The sequence below is a fragment of the Lates calcarifer genome, linkage group LG17 (genome assembly GCF_001640805.2).
Source record: "Lates calcarifer isolate ASB-BC8 linkage group LG17, TLL_Latcal_v3, whole genome shotgun sequence".
NCBI classification, from domain to species: domain Eukaryota; kingdom Metazoa; phylum Chordata; class Actinopteri; family Centropomidae; genus Lates; species Lates calcarifer.
Window position 1 is genome coordinate 8,091,034 of NC_066849.1, and position 21,899 is coordinate 8,112,932.

At 41.9% G+C, this 21,899-nt stretch overlaps 1 protein-coding gene across 5 annotated transcripts in view; it reads right to left on the reverse strand.

The window, feature by feature from the left end:
- Positions 1 to 21,899, reverse strand: part of si:ch73-63e15.2 (protein strawberry notch homolog 2) — a 61,265-nt gene that overhangs the window by 4,411 nt on the left and 34,955 nt on the right. For 3 of the 5 annotated variants that reach the window (XM_018670121.2, XM_018670125.2, XM_018670126.2), the window contains 27 exons: positions 14,840 to 15,010; positions 13,570 to 13,656; positions 12,662 to 12,767; positions 12,347 to 12,507; positions 12,096 to 12,229; positions 11,796 to 11,886; positions 11,530 to 11,673; positions 11,279 to 11,396; positions 11,081 to 11,186; positions 10,739 to 10,892; positions 10,447 to 10,623; positions 9,920 to 10,017; positions 9,122 to 9,204; positions 8,821 to 9,003; positions 8,466 to 8,587; positions 8,245 to 8,376; positions 7,963 to 8,098; positions 6,263 to 6,375; positions 4,142 to 4,213; positions 3,825 to 3,933; positions 3,641 to 3,712; positions 3,355 to 3,498; positions 2,916 to 3,010; positions 1,826 to 1,918; positions 1,574 to 1,705; positions 1,080 to 1,156; positions 542 to 732 (listed from right to left, as the gene is read on the reverse strand). In XM_018670121.2, the coding sequence (XP_018525637.1) occupies positions 542 to 732; positions 1,080 to 1,156; positions 1,574 to 1,705; positions 1,826 to 1,918; positions 2,916 to 3,010; positions 3,355 to 3,498; positions 3,641 to 3,712; positions 3,825 to 3,933; positions 4,142 to 4,213; positions 6,263 to 6,375; positions 7,963 to 8,098; positions 8,245 to 8,376; positions 8,466 to 8,587; positions 8,821 to 9,003; positions 9,122 to 9,204; positions 9,920 to 10,017; positions 10,447 to 10,623; positions 10,739 to 10,892; positions 11,081 to 11,186; positions 11,279 to 11,396; positions 11,530 to 11,673; positions 11,796 to 11,886; positions 12,096 to 12,229; positions 12,347 to 12,507; positions 12,662 to 12,767; positions 13,570 to 13,656; positions 14,840 to 15,010 (3,301 nt within the window). The remainder of the gene's footprint in view (positions 1 to 541; positions 733 to 1,079; positions 1,157 to 1,573; positions 1,706 to 1,825; positions 1,919 to 2,915; positions 3,011 to 3,354; positions 3,499 to 3,640; positions 3,713 to 3,824; positions 3,934 to 4,141; positions 4,214 to 6,262; positions 6,376 to 7,962; positions 8,099 to 8,244; positions 8,377 to 8,465; positions 8,588 to 8,820; positions 9,004 to 9,121; positions 9,205 to 9,919; positions 10,018 to 10,446; positions 10,624 to 10,738; positions 10,893 to 11,080; positions 11,187 to 11,278; positions 11,397 to 11,529; positions 11,674 to 11,795; positions 11,887 to 12,095; positions 12,230 to 12,346; positions 12,508 to 12,661; positions 12,768 to 13,569; positions 13,657 to 14,839; positions 15,011 to 21,899) is intronic. The other 2 variants (XM_018670122.2, XM_018670124.2) reach the window with 2 other exon arrangements.

Below are 21,899 nucleotides of genomic sequence, written 5' to 3' on the forward strand. Positions count from 1 at the left end.
ATTTGTTCACTTTCATTTATAAAATCATTTCAAAACCAGAACCATTTCATTTGAGGGTGATATCAGAGGGTGTATTAGCAACAGCAGTAAACAGTATTTTCCTTTTATATCTTTATGAAATCTGTGCATGGTACACAGAGAAAATAGACCAGTGAATATACAGCAAGTGTCCTCACACTGTTGGTTTTTCATGAATGTCAAGATGAATTGCAACATTTTCTGTATTTCAAAAGCGTCACTTAGCATTAATGTAGTGCTTGTAGAGTTCATAGGAGACAAATAAGGAAAGTGAACATCAATTTCATTTCCTCAATTTGTCATAAAGATGTGTCAGCACATTGACAACATCCCATTTTACGGTCAAAACAACACACTGAGATCTGGTAATTCAAACTGATATTTTCATCTCTGGACTTGTAGACTTCTCTTCTATCACAGTTTATAGATTATTCCCACTGGCGTGAAGTCTGGGAGATATTCTGGAAGATAGTACAAAATGTGCACTGAAGTGCAAATCACTTCTGGCAGGGGATGTACTTACCAACTTGTTTGTTATGCTGCTTGGTTCTGAGGCGGACAATTTGCAGAATGCTGGAGCTGGTGATGTCAGACACCACGTCGGAGACACGCTTCCACACACGCAATAGAGCACCACACAACATGTGGTACTGACGGAGGCGCATGCCCTGCAGACACTCCTGGCCTTCTTCAATTTTCTTACACTTTCCATTCCTAGGCAGAGCACAGAGAATAAAAAGTCAGATCTTTTATACATATACCAGAAAAGAGCCTTTCTTTTTCTTTTTTTCTTTTTTTTTTTTGCAAATCCCTCTTTCAGGCAGGTTGAGGGACTGACTGTTCCATACTAGCATTGTTAAAACTGCTCACTGGTCACCTGCTGACGAGGGCACATGTGAGACTTACAGGTTATTTCTTCATGAGTAAGTCTCAGGTGATCTACAAATCCTTGGGAATGGCATCTGACCTTAAAATCACCCTAACTGAATCCTAATAAGCACCAGGCTTGATTGCATGTATTGAGCCATTAATCCCAAGTGACACTGTGGATTTGTGCTTACCAGTTGGCATGGCTACACTTCTTGAAGGAGAAGGTGAACTGGTTCTCCCAGCTGTCTCTGGCTTCCTCTGGAGTCACCTGGAAAAGGAAGCATACACTGAAATTAGCTGTGAGCTTGAAAAATGTATCTTTACCAACACGGAAACTTTGTTATTAGAGAGGTGTCTTCATCTTCCGATCCAATTCATATCATAGTTTTATCTAATTTACAACCCCTGAACAAAGGAGATGACTCGTGGGTTTGTGGTGAATGGTCATTAATCATCACGTATGGAGGGAAAACAGGAACAGCTCTAACTACTAATCATCCCCACTGATATGTGTTTCTGTAATGCATTTTTCATCTCAAGAGTTCCTGGTCTAGTACTCCCATACAGCCACAAGGGGGCAGCAGACTCCATAATCTAAATAAACCAAGTCAAATTATTTCAGCACACACAACGGATCACTCCTGATCCTACTGACAGATTACTCCACAGACATTTGGACTATTACCTTCCGGTAACGTTGGTGCAGGTTGTCCAGGCTCTCGGGGTGAGTCTGCTTGCCGATGTTGGGTTTGAAGACTATGAAGTTCTTGCCTCTTCCTTGCTCAGCCAGCAGCACACATGGGTGGTTTCCTCGCAGCTGTATAGAGGCCACACAGACGGTGAATTTCAGTGCACATCCATTGTGTCGTCACATTGCTGTTCTGTGAGGTGTAGGTTAAATAATGTGTTTGCTCTTCTTATTATAAAATGGGCTTACCTTCTGGGACAGGTAGAATCCCTCATCAGGACCGGTGAGCTGTAGCGACCTGTTGTAGGCCTCATCCCAGGGCATACCTCTGTCCACACTGATCTACAGGGGCAAAAAAAAAAAAACAACAACAGAGACTAAAGCATGAGGTCAAGCAACCACACACTGAAGACCTAAAAGTGAGACAGACTCTTGTAATATTTAGAGTGATCTAACCCATAATTCAAGAACATAAAGGTATATAAGTAAAACTAAAGCTCACTGTCTACCACACTCAGGCATGTACCCAACACTCTCTCTCCATACTTGCTAAACTGGTCCTGGCTACGCAGCATTTCTGCTCTGCTGCCAACTTTGAAATGTCAAATGTAGGTTAGCTTGCAGCCGACAGCTAAAAGCAGAAGATACCACTAATTATCCAGTTCCCACCTACAACTAGTGTCTACAAGGGCTCCTCAGCCCTGGAGTAAGCCTCTATGATCACAGTCTTACTGCTAGCAAAGTGACATCAATCAAATCTGATTTAACTGCAGAGGTAGCGACTTGAGTTACCTGTGACAGTGCCGGTTATGTGGAACAAATTTCACTGTTGTACCAGGTCTCTCTGTATGCAAAAGCTGTGTGCAGTGCAAGCCTTGTCAAGAAAATCTTAATGAATTACTGTCACTGGTATGTGTTATGTAATCTATGGAGATGGCTTTGCTGCCTCTGACTATGAACTTTTCTTTGCTAGGTCTACTGGAAGCCTACAAGAGACCAGAAGATTTGCATTTTTTGGCCATCATGTATATTCATAGAATTATTTCTGGTTCATAATGCTCAGGCTGTCTCAGCAGGCACAACAAAGCAGTGTTCATTCTGCGTCGCACCGTAGCGTGACTTGTGATGCCGTAAAAACAGTCTCAGCCTGCGTTACACCTGTGCCCTTCTTGAGGCCGATACTTTCTACACAGAGATCATGTTGGTGATCTGTTCTTAGTTTGGCTCCTTTAACATTAGATTAGATAACTCATGATGTGATACGATGATATCATTTTTGATCACACCAAGAACAGTCTCACAGCTAGGAATGGCTGTGTAAAGGTTATGCGGTGCCTACCTTATAGAGAACAACCTGTCCATCCTGTGGGTTTCCAGCTGTCAGGAAAGTTTCCTGCTTCTCCTCATAGATCTCATCGTTACCTGGGGCAAGGTCTGTCAGAGACAAAGTGAACCAAAATAATTACCCACATTAGAAGATTAGAAACCGCCTTTTTTTTAAAATCAGTCCTCAAGGGCCAATTACAATCCAATTTGAGGTGATGCATGTTGACAGACATAACAGAAGAGAGGAACAGCAGCTATTGTCAGTGTTCTGCAAACATTACTGATATTACTCAGTTATAAATTAGTCTGTTTCTTAAATACATTTAGCAGATTTGATTCCTGTGTTTTCACTTTTTGTAATTATTGCTAACATTATGTTTACAGTTAGGATCACAAATTGTTCCTTTGAGTAAGTCCTAAAATTGTGTATTTTTGAGAGACACTTGACCTACCTAGTATTCCCATGTCATATTTGCCCTCCTTCTTGTCCTTCTCGATTAGGTAGTCAAAGTTATCAGTGAAGTACTGGAAGAGATAGTTCTGCTTGTGGACCTCCAGGCCAAGGATGCGATTTAGGAACTTGGTGATACTGCAGTCTGAGATAAAAACAGAACACAGAACAGTTAACAACTAATTTTGTGTTGTAAAGTTGTATTTTACGCTCAGTGGCCTGAGTTGATGTATTCGTCCTCAGTACACTGGCATAAAATCTGCCTGCATGCCTCGTGGGTACTCTACCTTTCTCAGTACTGATCCCAAAGCGAGGCTCCTTACAAAAGATGCCCACATCCATCATTCCAAGCTTCATGTCTGAAATAAAGAAAAACATATTTGTGTCACAGATTAATCATAGTAAACTTTGTGCTGGTGAAGTTGTTTTTTTCTTTATAGTGGCTCACAGTAAAGTAAAGCTCAAACATACCTCTGAAGAACATAGCTTCACCCGCCGGGTAGCCTTTGGGAGGGGGCACCTTGTTCTCTATGTGGCCTAGGATTGCTTTGGTGATTTTATCCAGAGCCTTGGTACCATACTGCAAGAAAAGGGATTTTGGGCAATTAGTGTGGATAAATCCTCTCAGAAGGCTCATTCAGAAATTTAGCAATGCAAAGGACAAGTTAACATAAGAGATACAGTGTACAAAAAGCAAGACAGATCTCAAATTGTTGAAATGAACTAGATGCACATTTTTACCACTGAAGGTCAGAATATTATCCTCAAAGGTTCTTAAATTTGCCTACCTTGTTTTCAAAATTGTACTTGCTCAGGTCTCTGGATTCAGTGGCTCTTCTGTCTCCGTGGGTTAACGCACCCTGCAAAGTAGATTGGCGACAGTGTTATTAGTATTATTATTATCAGTATTAGCAGTATTTGCCTTATAGCCATCAGAACATCATCACACAGATACAGATGGACACAGTGATGTCGGATAAATCTGTGTTTGCTGTTGATCAGGATGGGTCAGTGCTCTTATACAGCCTGACTTCAATGCTAGGATTAGGCATGAGCGAATACAGCTAATAACCAATGGATTACTGTATGGTTACTACACAATTATTATAGGATTGCTATACCATTACAGTGGATATCACCATGGACTTTGAACCATTAATTCTGCTCTTCATAATCAGAGAGTTGATTGTGATTGTAGACAGTATATTATTATGCTGCACTAACTTTGTATAAAGTGGAGAAACTCTTTAAAATTGCACCACTTAATTTACATATTGTCTAAATCCAATCTCCATGGTGAACGCTTTAGCAACCAATTTAACTTAGGGCTGCAGTGAACAGTTATTTTCATACTCAGTAAAATGTCAGATTATTTCCTCAATCAATCATTTGGTCTATAAAACATCTGTCTGACCCACAGTCCAAGACCCAAATATATTCAATTTACTATAATGTAAGGCAAGGACATGCTTACTTTAGAGAAACTGGAACCATCAAATGTTTGGGATTTTTAATGAAATGAAACATCAACATACAACATCATTTATCAAATATATTTATAATAGAACTCCGTGGTTTATTAATGAGGTGTATGCGTAACCACTCCAAGTCAAATAACCCCAGACTTAACCTGTGACAGTGGTGTCATGAATCAGTCCAGGTCTGTTAGACGTATGGTACATTTGCTCTGCATTAAACAGCAGCATGGAAAAGCATCATTACTCACACAAACACATCAAATAGTGTGTGACTACACAGCCTGGTTTGTGCCCAGCGTGTCAGAGGAACCCGATGAGGTTGAGGTGTGAAGGGAAACCTAAGCTGCCTACTTTGTGACTCAATGGGAATCCAGGCAACATTTTTGCAAAGTGACAGACAAAAGTGGATTTCCACAATATAGACACAAATCTCATTTACACCTTAAAATTCAACCCTGAGTCTATCCAAGATCCAATCCTGTGTTCAATGGTTTTCAGCACTTTTTAAGAGTCACATGAACTGTGAGGTAGGTGAAGGAAAATTTAGAGGAAGCCAAGTCGACGGCAGACCAGCCTCATAGCCAGCTGCTGGCTCTGCCCACACAGAAAAATGCCTTCAGATACCAAAACAAAGGGATGTTTTAGCCAAATATGACTTCACTGCTCATCTAGAGTCAGCTAGCTGCAAAAGGTATTCAGCCGTCTAGTTGGAGTATGAGTGCAATTTGTGTTGTATCGGGTTCAGGCAGGCATGTAGACGAGATGTGGCCTATTCTTGATGCACATTTACCGAACGCGGCTGGCAGACACAGGGACGACTTCCTGGAACTGCCATCCCCTTGCACCCTCCTTGCCCTTTTCCCAAAAGAACTGTCATGCTGTGTCACTATGGAAATAAATGACCGCTAGTGCTGAAATGCATTGATAATTGTGGAAAATAACCATAGGCTTATAAATTATCCAGACAAGCTCTTTTGCTTTTTTCTGCTTATTCAGTTTTCCGTCAAGGAGTTGGATAAGGGAAAGACCCAGAATCTCTTGAGGTTTGTGGATAAAAGTTGACGTAACTTCAAGTGAACTGACAATAAAAGAGACTTTACAGAGAGTCTCAAGAGTAGGGAATACCCCAGGAAACAGGAAGGACAGGGGGTGAGGGCAGGGTGAAGATGCAAACGGCAGAGTCAATGGCAACCCAGAGCACAACAATCAATAAACACGAAACACAGATCCTCTCTGTTTACAGTGGAACAATTCTTCTAATACTCCGTAAGACAACAAGATGAAAAGATTTATTTCCCCATGAGACAAATTCCACTCAGTTAAAAAGGAAAAATAAAGGGAACATGGGACAAAAAATGTGTGGAAAATAAAAAGAGTGAATGCAACACGCACACACCCACACACACACATTTACAAGGCAATGATATTTACCAGGCTCTCTAGTCTCTTTGCCACAATGGAGGCAAAGCGTCTCTCCCCAGCCAGCTCTGAGATGAGGAAGATGTACTCTGGGGCCGTCACCTGATTGGACCGATGGGTGCGACCTGAGGAGACAAGGGAAAAATGACGATAAGACAAAAATATGTAACACAGTTAAAGAGACGACGACTAAAGCCTGCCTGTATTCAACAGTGTACTTTGCTGATTCCTTAAGCTGAAATCCATAATTTAAATATTTACAACAAGATGGAAAAACCAGAGTCATGTGTGTGATACAGTCTCACAAACATATATCAAACCAAATGAATAAAAATATTCTTTACAAATGAAGCAATACTTTCCTATGTATGGGATATGTATGGGATGGTGCAGATTTTGCAATTTGAAAATCATTTCACACCATCTTATCTTGAAGTCACTTTCTGTGCAACAGCTGTGGTTTCAACAGACTTTATTGGCGTTGACAACCAGACAGACAGACCAAAAAAAAAAAAAAAAAAAAAAAAAAAAAAAGCCACGTATTAACAAAAACAAGTTACTGATTTCATGTTAACACATGCTGCACCCACTGACAGAAAGGATAAATTATCAAAAACAGAAAAAAAAAAATAAGGGGATATTTTCTGTGACACGATAGGATCTGCAACATCAAATAACAGACGTATCTGATCTTTACACTCGTGGGAGAAGAAACTCTGCTTGAACAGGCTGTTATTCATGAACTACAACAACAAAAAAACAAAACTTCGGAAAGTTTTTTTTCCCCTTCTTATCAGGAAGTAACAGTTACCGTGTGTGTATCTGTACAATATAAGCCCTAAAATGCTAAACAAGAATGAAGCTATAATTTTCATACAAATGCTCCTAATGCAAGAAGTTTGCTAATTACTGTAAACAATTCATGCCCTACTCTGTGATGTTGTGTGTGTGTGTGTGTGTGTGTGTGTGTGTGTGTGTGTGTGTGGGGTGGGGGGGTGGGCAGGCATGAAAATATGCACAGAAGATATAGAGAGAATACAGAGAATATATTTTACTAAACCCTTGTCACTTGGACTAGCATGAAAAGCAATACTAATATTCAGAAATGGATGAAACAACTGCACCCAGTAGGAAAGGTTAAATGTTTAGAGCACACCATGTGAAGTAAGTGAGAGCAACTACAACCTTGCAGTGTTTCAGTGGAACAAGATGACATTTGTCCTAATTTGGTAATCTTTGGCCTAAACATAGAGAGAGAAATAAAACTAGACAAGGTTCCTTGGAGTGACTCTCTCCTGACCTTTAAGGAGAAACTACTCCTCCACTAATTTCTTTTTAATATTCCTGATACCCTCTGACCCTTAAGTCACTGCCTGTTTCAGGCTCATACGTAGAGAGCAGTACATACTAGAAAGCTATCACGTCCCTGACAAATAGAAAAAAGCAGAGCCTGGCACATCTTTCAACCAGTTGCACAATGATGTGCTGCAGAAAAAGTCACGTTACTGATAAAGAAAATGCCAGTGACGAACACTCAGGCCACATATTGGTTAACACAGTGGCATAAGTTGTTATGAGTCATTTTTCCAACTCTGAAACACAGTTACTTCGAAAGCAAACAAAGAAAAAAATCTTTTTTTGTTTTATAATCAAGCCTTTACTCCCCTTTTACCTTTAAAAGGCTCATTGTAAGATTTAATTTCTTGACTCACCAAATTGCTGAATAGCCCTGTCTGCACTCCACGGCAGCTCCAGGGTCATGTGGACCCGCCGTCTCTGGTTTTTCACTCGCTTGTCCGCCTGCAGGGAAATCCCCGAGCTGGCTGCCTCTGAGATGATGGCCACCAACTGTAGAAGAGAGAGAGGTTTGGATTATTGTTGGCGATCTTAATGAACAATGTTTAGAAAGCAGTAAATTTCTTTAAAGAGTTTGGGGCCTCTCAAGACATTATTTATTATATGCAAGATAAAATGATCCATTTAATGTAACTGACCTTCTCTCCGCTCATGAAGCGGTCTTTTTCCTTGATGTTGATGTGGTCGATGGTAAGACCCTGCTCAGCCCGTGACTCATAACGGACGCTGCCGTCAGGACGCCGCACCACACGACCCTTACGACCAGTCATCTGCAAACAAAAAAAATGTACAGTCACTGAAAAGAACATGTGAATGCCACCGACTGGAGAGTGTCTAGTTGAGTGTGTACGGCTCAAACCTCTGAGACTTTATCTGGTCCGCCAAACTTATCGATGAGCTCATCCAAGGTATTGAGAGGTAGTTCTTTTCCCAGCTCGGATATTTTGTTGAGGAGGCCCTGCTTCATTTCCTCTATCCTTGCTGTGAACACAGAGAACTGTGTAATTAACTGTGTAACCCTAGCAGGTGAGAGTCAGGAAAACAAGTGGGCGAGGGAGGCTAAAGTCTCTGCTTTTGAGTGGGGGGGTCTTTTCACTGCCTACACATCTGTATTTTCATAGAGACACTTCTGAAAGGGCATCAGTATCTTTTATTTGATCTTCTCACACATTGCTCCCACTGACAACAAAGAAGAAGAAAGGGAACCTCCCTACCTGTCTGGTAGCTAGTCTGGTTCACGAAGATGACATCATCGTTGTCTAGCAGGGAATCAGGGGAGGAGTTGGAGTCTGTGTCCATGCCATCGGAGTCACTACTGCTGTCATCAGTGATGTTGATCACACCGCCGCTGTCCACTGTGTGCTTGGGTACCTTGGGCTGGCGACCTCTAGGCTTCCCTGATTGAATGCCACATTGTGATATTAGAGTAAGAAACAAAGAAAAAACATAATATAGAGGCACTATTTCAGGGTCCACATGCTAACATGGTGTCACAAATGCATCCTCTTCACTTACGTTTTCTCTTATTCCCTGGCGCCTTCTCTCTCCTCTGTTTCTCTGAAGGGAAATGCTTCGTTACAAGAGACTGGAATACTCCCCTAAAGCCAGGAGGAAGAGGAGAAGAGGAAGAAGAAACTTTTATTATGACAGCAAAGTGATCAGGACGACCCAAGGCAGTTGTAGCATTTAGACCCGGTACATTCCTGATGCAGCCTCATTATCAGTGTCAGGTGTTGACAGGCAGATGAACACGTTGGGTGTGATCTAATACACTCAGACATTCAGGCATGTCTGCTGTGAGAGGTTTAGGGTCAAACAAGTTCAGAGTACTAAACACCTATCCCCTTTCTTGTTTTTTTTGGACAAGTCAGTTGTTAATTAAATAGCTGCTAACAACTTAAGAGACTGCATGGTTTCATTTCAGTGAGGACTTAAACTACATGACCTGAATACATTCTACAATACTACGTGTTTTATAGAATGTATGTGGTGAGGATGTGTTCTTCTCCAGTTTGACAAATCTGGCAGTATGGTGAAGCAGCAAAGTAAAATGGAAGAAACCCACAGACTGCTCTGGCCTCCAGCAAACAGTCAGTAAGCCCTCCAAACAGGGTCAAGGGTGTCAGAAAGGTAATAAGGAAAATGAAAAACTTTCCTGTTATCATGCAAAACTTTACTGCTGTGAGAGAGCATTTAGCTGTTCAGAAAGTGCTAGAACCCTGTTAAGACATTTGATCACATCTGAGCAATATCAAATATCCTATTAAAATAGAGACAAACAAACAGAAGGGCAGTGTTTTCCACTTCACTCACTCTGCTGCAGAGACAAATCTGTCGAGATGCCCGTCATTCTCATCCAGGACTTCTCTGGTGCGGGACTCTCCAGTAGACTGAAGGCCAATAACGATGCACTGAGGTGGAAAAAATTTAAACACACATCAACAACCACACAGCTCTACAGTGTGTGCCCGAGGTACTTCATTTCATGATGGCAAAAACCGTATCACCTTTTTTTTTTTTTTTTTTTTTTTTTTTTTAAACTTAAGCACACCCCAGTCAACCTTTTTACAGTCAAGTACAAAAAATCTGGCCGATGCCTATAGGTCCCAAACTCTGCTGCTCCTATGTAGACAAAGCAAAGCACAGACTACAATATGTATCAAAACAGCATTTATGCAGTGGGAAAAAAATATTTTGTGCTTGCTGTCTTTCCCCCACTTATGTATCATCTATAGAATTTCAGCTCCTACTTGGATATTCCTCTGATAATTTCTCCTCCTCTAGATTATACTCACACACTACAGTACATGACTCAGTGTTCAAGAGTGTGCTGTGCTGACCTTTCCCGCCTCCAGCTCTTTTTGGGCCAGCTCCACCAGGCAGCGGACCTTGGCAGCGATACAGAGGTATTTGAAGAAGCGCTGGTGAGACGACCAGAACTGCCCCCACAGAGACTTCCTGCTGACCAGGCCCAGCTCATCAGCTGCACGCATGAACACTTGCAACGCCTCTGCCCACTGGACACAGATTCCAGATGTTCACAATCAGTTCATAATGTTTTTTTTCTACATCGCACACATATCAAAGACACAATATTAGCTAATCCGCATTTGTGGGAGGTATGTTGCTCACCAGTTTGGCAGCTTTGTTATAGACCAGTTTGAAGTCACTGTCCAGTCCGATCTCTTCAATGCGGAAAGATACCCCTGAGAAGCTCAACTGCCTGGCGATGTACATCCCGCTCACTTTCATGTCCATGGCAACAATTTCCATGGCACCGACACCTCTGTATACAAACGGCATATAAATTATTCAACATAATTCAATCACAGGTCAACCAGCTATAACTGCAAACTGATTGCAACGAATTTTCCAGTAAGCACAGTGATATGAAGATATGTATCCATGTGATTGAAAGGCTCTCGGGAACACAATGCTTGAGAGTGAATTTCTGCAACATGTAACCCTACGAACCTCTTCTCAATGGCGTGCAGGAAGTCATCAAAGACTCTGAAGGGCGTGCCCTCACCCCAGATTCCCAGGCGGCTCATATAGATCATGTTCTTTGGCTCAGAGGCACCTAAGGCAGGGATGACACAAATATATATGTTAAAATCCTCAGTTGTGTTGCATTAGGTGTATGAACGTCTGTCTATCTGTGTGTCAGCCTACCTGTGGCACTCGCATACACCACTCTGGCCCGTGGCAGCTTGTTTTGCAGGTCAAGCACTGCCTTGCCCATCTTTGTAGATGTGGCATTCTTGGCTTTGTGGCATTCATCAAAAATAATCTGTAATGGTGAAAGGTCAAGGGCAAACAACATAGATGTGCAGCATCCATTTATGTAAAACCACTGTTGGATGTGAGGGTGTTCAAATGAAAATCAGGATAGAAAAACACATGTTATTAAAATGACAGGATACGACTCCATCAAAGTCTGGCTTGCACCAGTCCAGGATCTGTTTAATTCTCGTCCGGCGCTGCCCTCCTGCCTGGCTCTCTCCAATCAGTGCAGAGTAAGTTGCAAACAGGACTCCTTCTGAGGTAGCTGTGTCTCCATACTTTATCTACAGAAACAAATTCAACATTTTCAAGTGGAGAATAAGGCTTGCTTTGTTTCATTTTCTCTTTTGAAGCACATATATCTTAAACTGTTGCCGAGAGCCAAACTAATTCCACCTGGACTCACCTTGTTTAAGGCATGCACAGGAATATTCGGTGCATCTATGTCTTTGAGATCTCTCTCTGCATCAAATTTCAGGTCATTGGATATGCTGAACCTGAGGGCAGGAACAGGATAGTCAGTAATTCCACTGGTCACTGCACAAACTAGCTTCTACAAGCTCAATATAGTATGGCTACAACTGGATACAAAGCACAATCATATAAATCAATCACTGTAAACGGTCCAACTACAGCTGTTATTTAGCTTTCAAGTTTGTTTAATGGCTCCTGTATGAGGTCAACCAGAGTAGTAAATCTCTCTTACCATAGTGCTTTCTTCCTTCCCTTAAGGTAATTCTCCAAGATGATTCCTGCCACAGTGCGTCCCTTTCCGACCCCTGCCCCATCTCCGATCAGGAAGCCTGCCCTCTGGTTGTTCTGAAGGATCACCTCGTGTTGCTGAGGGCACATGAAGAGCAAATGCGTTAACAAAGGTGCGTACATAATCAAAACATGAATCATTCATTAGTACCGAAATGAGTAAGTGCTTTATGTTTTGTGTGCCAGTGCGTGTACCTGGCAGGCATAGATGATGGCCTCTAGCTGCAGAGCAGACAGCAAGCCACTGTTTATAGTTGACTCGGGGATAGACAGAGTGTATGTGATGTCAGGAGGAGGGACACTGGATAGTGTGTTGGTCTCCACCACTATGTCAGGATGAGAAATTCCTATGGTGGCTGAAGAAGGGAAAAAACAGAGAAACGCTTTAAAGAAGGGAAACTTTTACAAACATGCTAACAGCAAACTGCAGGACTGCCGTGTCGTATTAAGAAGAAAAATGTAGATGAATTAATAGGTAAGTGGATGTCGTCACTCAGTCTAGTGGCCTACATTTTGAAGGTTTGTACTCTGCATATGTGTCTACGTGTCCCAGTTCCTCGGTCTCCTCTTCCTCTGCATCCTCTTCCTCCTCTGGTGGAGGCTGGTTTCTTTGAGGCTGGAATCACCAAAAAGATTTCATCAGAGCAATTCATATTAACAACAGCCCTGTTTGTGAGTTATGTTTCTTGAGTTTCTTGTTTCAGCTTAAGATGATTTAGGTGAGTGTAGCTGAAAGTTAAGAGGCGAGTGAGCAGTTAGTAAGTTAGCAAAGCACACGTAGAACTCCTTATCGATGAATATTAACCAGTGAAAGAGTAAAATAACAAACAAAACTAAAAAGTGTATAAAACCAGCTGAAGCAGAATGAAAGAGGGCTTTGAAGCGTGTTTGTAACCAAAAGTTGTTTTTCTTTTTACATGTTCAGGCAACAAGAAGTAAATGTTATCTGAGGAGGGTCTCATTTTGACAGACAAGTCAATATTACACTGCTTCTATTCTTGTCTCATAAACAATTCAAAGACAATGCAGTATATGTACAATTTGTTTCCTTCGCCATGTGCATTTGCAGAATGTCCAGTACATGCAATATGCAGCAATGCTTTCATCATCTGTGTTAATGTAGACTTGCTAAAGAAGCCACAAGTGTTACAGTATCACTCATCCCATACTACTACCACCATGCATTACACTGTCAATATGTGACCCTCACTCTTAGATTAGTGGTGTATTATGTTTCTATGTAAAACAGCCTAAGGCTTATCTTGCATTGCAAACACACAGGGTAATAACAGCTGCACTTTCAACACATGACACAATCTGCATATCTCTGCATTACAGAGAACTGCCAATGAACAGGTCATCTTGTTCGAGAGCTTGGTTTCATTTTAACATGAGATTGGAGAGGCTGGTGTGGCTACCTGGAATCCTCCTAAAGGTGGGGTGCTGATAATAGCAGTTATATCATCCAAACTGGCCAAGCCTTGAAACCTGCTGGTGCCATTCTGCTGTCAACAAACATAAAATGAAGAAATACAAACTCAAATAAACAGAGTGCCAAATGCATAAGAAAAAACAGAACAAAAAAACATGAGTAATCATTGTGCGTGTGTGTTTGTGTATGCATGAGCAGTGAGAGCGTGTGGGTTCTCTTTGGATGTCTGACGGAGCAGCACTCAACAAAATGCAATTTGTTGTCTGGTGGTGAAAAGCCAGCGACAACAACAACAAAAGGCAGATAAAGCTGTGTGTGTCTGGGAAACATAATGGATGAAATGAGGGCAGAATGAAAAGGGAAACATAAAAGGCTTTCAGAAGGCAGGGGAAATAAATGTACTCTGATTCATATCAAAAAGATATCCTCAGACCCATCTAATTCAAAGAGGCCTCCACGGCAACATGAGCAGGGATGGAGGAACAACACTTGAGAACTAAGTTGCTCTCCTAAGATGACCAGACTGGAGACCATGATGTCCGACAATTCATTGAGTGTCTTTGAAGGGATGGTGCATCAAAAACAAACATAATTATCACTGACTGTTTTAAGATTTCTGTCCAGTGTCTGTGTGCAACTACGGAGGTCTGATGTGCTCTGGTTGCAATTTCGAAAACAGCTGGTTTCCACATGGCGACACTCAATCAATCTATCAGAGTATGTTGTGAGAGTAACGGGTGACTGAAATGGCTTTCCATTTGCAAGTAAAAAAATATCTGGACAAGACTGCCCTGCACAATGTAACTGATCACAACAATGAATTGTTACTTTCCGAGGAGATAATAGGCAAAATTATGTCATTTTACACAATAAATGCGTTACTAACATAGGGAAAATCCCCTTTTCAACTATGTCACCACGTGTCTGTCCTGCTCTGCATGCCATCAAATTAAATATTAGTAAAGGAAAACAATTGTTTTCAGTGTCAAAACAGAGTTGTAGTTGATTGTGTTGCTACATCATGAAAATCCCAGATGATAGTGTAACCTACAGCAGCTTGCCAGATCAGCACTAAGAGTAAAAAGGACAATCTGAACCTTGTTTGCTGGTGCTTGGTGCCCACCCCCCATACAGACATGCATGTGCTGATTTAAAAAACATCAGTGTTACATAATAGTAGCAAGATGCGCTGTTGGTGTGGTAATCAGTGTTTCTGGTAATGACGTGTGTGTGGTATGTGGGTGCTTGTTGCTGACCTCTAGGCTCTGTGCTGGTGTGGTGGTACTAGTGTTGACGTCCCAGAGGGTGGGCACTGTGTCCAGGTTATCTGTGCTGATGAAGGACTGGGTATCAGCATATTCCGACAGTGAGTCAGCCGGAGAGGAGAACAGAGAGTTTGTGGAGAGGTCATCAATGCAGGACAGGTCCTGAAGGCAGAGAAAGAGAGGGGGTGTTAAGTTCAGCCTCTGAAACAGGGCAAAATCTGGGGCAGAACAGAGTCATATTGATTTTCGTCCACTTAAAAAGAGTTTAAATGTAAGTGACACGTAGATTCCAACACCAAGCAAGGCACAGCCCCTCCCATCACTCCCTTTACCATCGTGCTTCATGAGAAAATAAAACACCATAAATCCTAATTACACAGTATATTCTATATCAGACAGAGCACACTTTGTGCAGGAGAGGAATATTAAGTGTATACCATAGAGAGAAGGAAGGTGTGAAATGAGTATTACTGGAAGTGAAACACAGACAATAAAGGTGGCACATTGTGGATCTCAGCCAACACTGCACTCTTTTGGGAGTAACACCAGTAGCCTAAACAAAATCTAATCACACACAGATGTGTGAGTGTGAGCATGCAAAATGGAAAGCGAGCATAATGAGAGTGCTTGTGTCTGTGTGTGTGCGTGTGTCATTTTAGCCATGGCTGCCTTCCAGTCGCCCCTCTATTCATATCCTTTCCAAACCATTAGCATGCCATGTTCTTTAACTAGTCTCTCACTGGCACCCCTGGGCCCCCTGAGACTTATAAACATGGATGTGGGGAGATAAGGATTGAGTGATTGGGGTGGGGGGCATGGTATACAATGGCAGGCTGTGCAGAAGACAAACAGTTTTTAAAAATGGGAGTATGGATCTCTTCATTTTATGGTGTAGGTGTGTGTCTGCGTTTAGTCCTCAGTGTCTGTGTGACTACATGCATGTATATTTATACTTTGTGGGTCATGTGTGGAGATTCCCACACCCCCGCGTTCTAGCTAAACCCTCCAGAGGACCATGAAGCTTCCCTGAAAACAACCCAGAGGGTCCAACTTGCTAATACAGCAATTTCATTTCACTGTTTACGTCCCTTTAAAGGGATAGTTCCACATTTTGGGAAATATGCTTGCTCACTTTGACCAGAAGATTGGCTAGCTGCTTCCCCATTTCCAGTCTCTGTGCTAAGATAGGTCAACCGGCTGCTGATTTCTAGCATACAGACATGTGTGTTGCGTCAATCTTCCCATCAAGCTCCCAGTAAAAAAGCTGGCCAAAATGTTGAACTTTTGCTTTTAAGGTCTGGTTGCCTGTGCTGCACACTAATGTTATGCTAATGTTAATATATAATGTTAATATTAAATAAAACCCAAGTAACACAAATATTTATACAGTCAGTTTACACATTTCTGTATCTGTCCTGCATTTAAACAGGCTTACATGGTTTAGAGCTGCACTTATACAGGAAAAAACGTGTATAGCCACAAGTGGTGATGAGTGGGGTTGAAGCACAATATGGTATAAAGACTGAAGATGCTTTTTAGAGGAAGAACAATATGCTGCTGTATGCTGCCCAAAGTAAACAGTGTCAGGACACAGAGATAAATGATTAATTGTGATTCTGACTCAATCTCAACAATATGCTGCTACTGATTAATGCTGAGAAGCTGCACTGACTTCTGTTACAGCTGCCTATTAACCATTACTCACAGTTCAGCTGAAAATGTTTCGCAGGCATGAGAAGACACGACATGGAGCTCTTAGTGTTAACATGACTACATCATGTGGGAATGGGGCCCAGTGAGGGTGGTAAACAGCAGGCAGACAAACACAGGCTCAGCTCTGTGTGTGCTCACAGATACATGTGTATATTTTTGCCCTCTGACGTTAGAGAAACAACTCACTGACTGTGAGACGTAAGATGTTTGTGCATTAGAAAGAGTTCGTTTTCAAGGGTACGGCACTCAGCTTATCAGTGCTTGCTGGTAGCTCTATGATTATGCTTCTCTCTGCAACTCTCTCGACCTACCTTTCTGTTTCCTTTTCTCCCTGTGCGTGTCTGTGTGTGTGTGTTTCCTGAGGGCAAGATCAGGCATGAGCTCTGAAAGCAGCCTCGCCAAAGTTGTTCTACCCTGCAGACAGCTGAGTGGAACAACTGCCTTTTCAGGGGGTGACCAGGGGGGAGGTATAGATGTTAGGGTCCCTGAAAAATACCACTACCACTCCCAAACTCATAACCTGTCACCACCTTACCTGTCTCCATTTTGTTTGTTTATCCTGTCAGTTGTGCATCTTCCTATCTCACCCTATTCTCTGTCTCACCCCTTGCTCTGCTTCCTCCTTTCTTGGCTCTTCTGACTGTGGATAGATGTGTAAACAACAAGGCTTAGAAAAGGGACGCCGTGTCACTAGAGGAATCATTCCAGAAAAACGGAATTGTGGAAAAACAGAGATAAGCACAGACATGTATTTCACCATGGAACACAGCTGAGTGAAACGCCAGTGTTGGATGCACAGGATCAGTCGACAAGTTTTGTTCTAAACACAGATACAAATTTGATAAGAAAATACAAAGTGAGTCACAGTTAAAATTATGAGCTGTCATTGTAAAAATGATTTATGGTTATGAAAGCCTTAAAAACTTAATGACTTCACTGTTTGGCATCACAATGGATTAATTCAAGCTCAAGCTGAAACTAGTCCTAAATTGATTTGTTCTGCAAATATATGAATTGTTTTTAGACCTGCAGGTCATTGCTCCATGTAATGTTGCGATGTGACTTCCAGGCTTTCCACATCATGTAAAATCCATGTAACAGAGCATACCGTGCTGCTGCACTGTAGTTATTAAGGAAACCCACAGTCCTGATACAGAGGGATCACAGAAAACTCAGCCATGTCTTGGTTGATGCTAACCAAAACATGGCCGACCACAGTACCATACTAATCGAGTTGTTAAGCAGAGCGTAACTGAGGCAGCAGTGTTTGTCCCCCAGCAGGCCCATACCCAAGGCCAGTTCATCTACCGTTCCCAAGACTGGGTCCTGCCAAGCAGAGATAAGGCTTGAATTCCAACTGCTCTGATGGTAATCTGGCTCCTTCCACAGCAACACAGCCACAAAACCGTAAAACTACTAATTCAGCCCCTCTTTCTCGGTCTCTCTCTCTCTCTGTCTCTCTTTTCCTCTCTCTTTTTCTACAGTAAAAATATCTAAATGTCTGTGTATGTTTCTGTGTGTGGAAGTGTTTCTTTCATCAAATTGCTTTCAGGGAATTGAATTTGCTTGAAATCTTTATTGTAATTTCTGGGAATAGCTAGAGAAAAAAAAATCACAGTGTGTGTGTACACAAGGGAACATGTAAAAGCCCATGTGCAGGTTTTTTCATTTGTCCACCCTTTTTTTTGCCTTTCATGTGTTCCATTTCCACTTCACTTTCTCCTCTGCTATAAATGCTGAAAGCTGCATTATATCCTCCTCTTACAACTCACACAGTAAAGCTGAAACAACAGGCAAATACTGGCATCCATCTGATCACTTCTCTGTAACATGGTGCAATCTTAAAAACCTTGTGCTCAAATGGACTTACTACGAGCAGCTCTGTATAGAGGCAAAAAAAACCAAAACAAAACACAGGACAGACATGTGCACTGTACACATGTACTATACGTCACATCCTGTATCCACAGAAGCAGTAAATTGTATTTGAGAGTCTGGATAATGACAGTTGTCTGCCTACAGATGATTAATGGAGGCACACAGCAGTGAAATAACGGTCACAAGACGCCTGCAGAGCTGCAGAGTTACTTGATGGTTGTGTTTAAACGGTGGTTATCAGCTCGAAGAATCAGAACTGGAAAAATACACTTCTAAACATAAACCACCCACAAGCAGTTTGATGTATTTACAGTGTGATGACTAATCTAAAGCACATGTCACATAATGACCCCCCTCTCCTTAAAAAAATATCCCATTCAGGATAAAATGAATATTAGCAAACGCAGATAGGTAAAAAAGCATTTATCTGTGCTGCTCATGCAGCTTCAACAGTTGCCTTGGGAAAAGTGAGGAACAGTCGTTTCTGATGTAATGATTACAATGACACTGGTTATGACACGGCCCCAGTGATAAGCTCAAGCGCTACCATACAAGGAAGTCTAACAGCCTTGTTTTTGTAGTTCACTTTATAAACAATAATTTCCATGGGCCTGCGTACTTCTCTTTCTCTGTAAATGGTACTCTTTCCTATTAAAAGCAAAACAAGTTCAAATCAAAAATCCTATCACTGATAGCTGTGTGTTACTAACAGAGACCACTTTGAATGGGGTGAAATATAAGAGATTTATCAGATAGCAACCTTTCTTTAGCACATGTTGTTAAAAGAATAAGCTCAGGGGATGTGGTTTGTATTTCCTGAGCTCCACTATGTTCCACAACTGCAGTCTCTAACAACAAACTACAGAATGTTTTTATTTGTTTGTTGTTTTGTTTTCCCCCTTTCCTCTCCAATTTGGTGCAGTCAAATCCTCTGTGTTGTAGTCCTTGTCACTGCTAACGCCACTGATGTCCTGTTGGGAATTTATGGCTAGCCACACTCCTCCTGTGATACACATGGTGCTGCCAGCTGCTACTTTTCACACACATTTTCTTTGGCATGTTGGAAATGTTAAGAGCAGTTGACATGTCGACATGGGGCATGATTCTTTACTGATCTCTCACCTGTAAAGACCCCCAGTTACTGTTGATGCAGTTCATGACCAATCCAAAGGCTGACAATTTCTTGAACCAATCTTTACTTTATGTCACTGCTACATATCAAAGGCTAAAATGGCCCTCCTGCTATCAAAAAGCAAACTTCAGGTATATATTTCTGTACATAGTCCTGGGCCACATCCTGTTTAACTCAATAATCTGCTGCAGCGCAAGGCCAGGCGGAGGCCCCCGGCAGGCCGGGCCAGGCCTAGGGCTTTCCCCTCCTACACACTGCCAGCTTGGTTGCTTTTCCAAGGCCAGGAAACAAGTCACCCAAGCCTCCCACTTACCCCACACACCCACATATACACACACACACACACAAACACACACCTCAAGTGACCTCGCCGTCTCAAACGTACAGTTCTGTCATCCCCTGCTTATTCTCTCTCAAGTCTTTTAAAACTCCATCCCCCTTGTTTCCCATCCCTCTCTGCCCTTTCAGCTACGCATTGTGTGTTTATCCTAGTTTTGTTTTCCCACAGAGTTCGGCAACAGGAAGAGGAGCTATTTAACTAAACACTTACTTTTCACTGATATCAAACTGCACATTGCTCAACATCTTTTTCAGGAGATGTAATCACCTGCCACGTAGTTAAACAAGGACAAAGATGGCATCATATTACAAACACTGTTAGGCACCAAATGATGTGTAAAATTCACCCATAGGTCTAAAATTACCATTGTACACTGTAGTGCATACTAAGCAAAGTAAAATTTCACAGCATTTTTACAATAAAAAAACATTATTGGTCCACTAGAGCAGCAATACTTTTCAACTGAGCCCTGTTCAATGCTCTCTTATTATTCTGAGCCTGAGAATGTTGCTGTAACAACAGTAGTAGGAGTGGGAGTGTGTGAGTCAAATCAAGTCAATCAGGAATATGAAGCGCTATATGATGCTAATAAAATGCCAAGGTTCATGTTGTGTAATATACATAGTATAACATAACAGTGTAAACTACCAGTATAAACTTGTCAATGAATCAAGAAGGTGCACTGAAAGTAACAGTCTTTATCAGTCAGTTTCTGTGCTGTGTGCATGTGAATGGTGTGACAAAGGGTTAGTAAATCACCCACAGCGCTCATATGATCAGCTGATTGAAACAACCCCCGCTCCAGGCTCTCCCCTCTCTCCCCTCTTGGGTCAGCTGCTGACCTTGTCCATGCAGTCAACAGAACCTGATTGATGGCCCTTGTGTGTGTGTGTGTGTGTGTGTGTGTGTGTGTGTGTGTGTGTGTGTGTGTGTGTGTGTGTGTGTGTGTGTGTGTGCGCGCGCGTGCGTGCGTGCGTGCGTGCGTGTGTGTGTGTTCTTTCAGTGAGGTGGGTCTGAGGCCTAGAACTGAAAAGCCACCACTGGTGTCTCTCTTTCTTGTCTGGATTACATTATGCCAAGCTGTCTGCATGTCCTGCATCCCTGACATATCTGCTGGGCTGTGACTTTAATAGCACAGCTCTGAACTTTTCTTTTTCCTTGACCTTCTCATAGACTTGAAGCAGACACTGACTTTTTGGCAAACTGGCTCTTTGATAAACTTGCTACTAACAAGTCTGTATTGTTTTCAGTATTAAATTGATTTGTTATGGTGTGTGATGGTTAAGCACACCAAGTATTTTGTGGACATTTGAGTATAAGAACACAAGGAAAGTTTCACATCTTGCTCTGGATCTATGTGGAAAAAATGGTCTAGAGGACTAGTGTTCGACTGACCATAAAGAGTGCCCCCCCCCCCCAAAAAAAAAAAACTCTGACGCCCCCAGTAATAATATTTTCACTGTTTTATACAGAAATGTTATATTTGCTCTTAGGATACAGATTGACTTTTCTTGACATCGGAGCTAAAATCAAATTTATGATGATTTTGAGGGAATACATTTTAATATACATTTTAATTCTATTTACACTTTTATAGCTGTGAGGTCAAAAGAAAATGATTGCATCATCTTTGTCTAACCTAAAGACAGCCAAGTCTGGCTGATCCCAGCCCAGCTATCCTTGGCCAATCTAAGCGGTATACCCAGTTCAACAACCTCCTGACAGGCAAACCTTCATGTGGTGCCAAGTCTGAGTAAAACAAGCCAGGGGCAGCTCGCTGCTTACAAGCCTCCTGGAATTTTCCAGTGTTTTCAGATGTTCTGGGAAATAAAAGGATGCCATGTCGAGTGTCCCAACAAGGAGCTGAAATGATGGAGCCGGTTCAAAGAACTCCTTTGCTAGTTGTGTGTGTAGAGGAGCCTGGAGCTTACGCTGAGCTTAAACTAATAAGAGGAACAAATACAGTAGGTCTACCTGACAAATTCAGA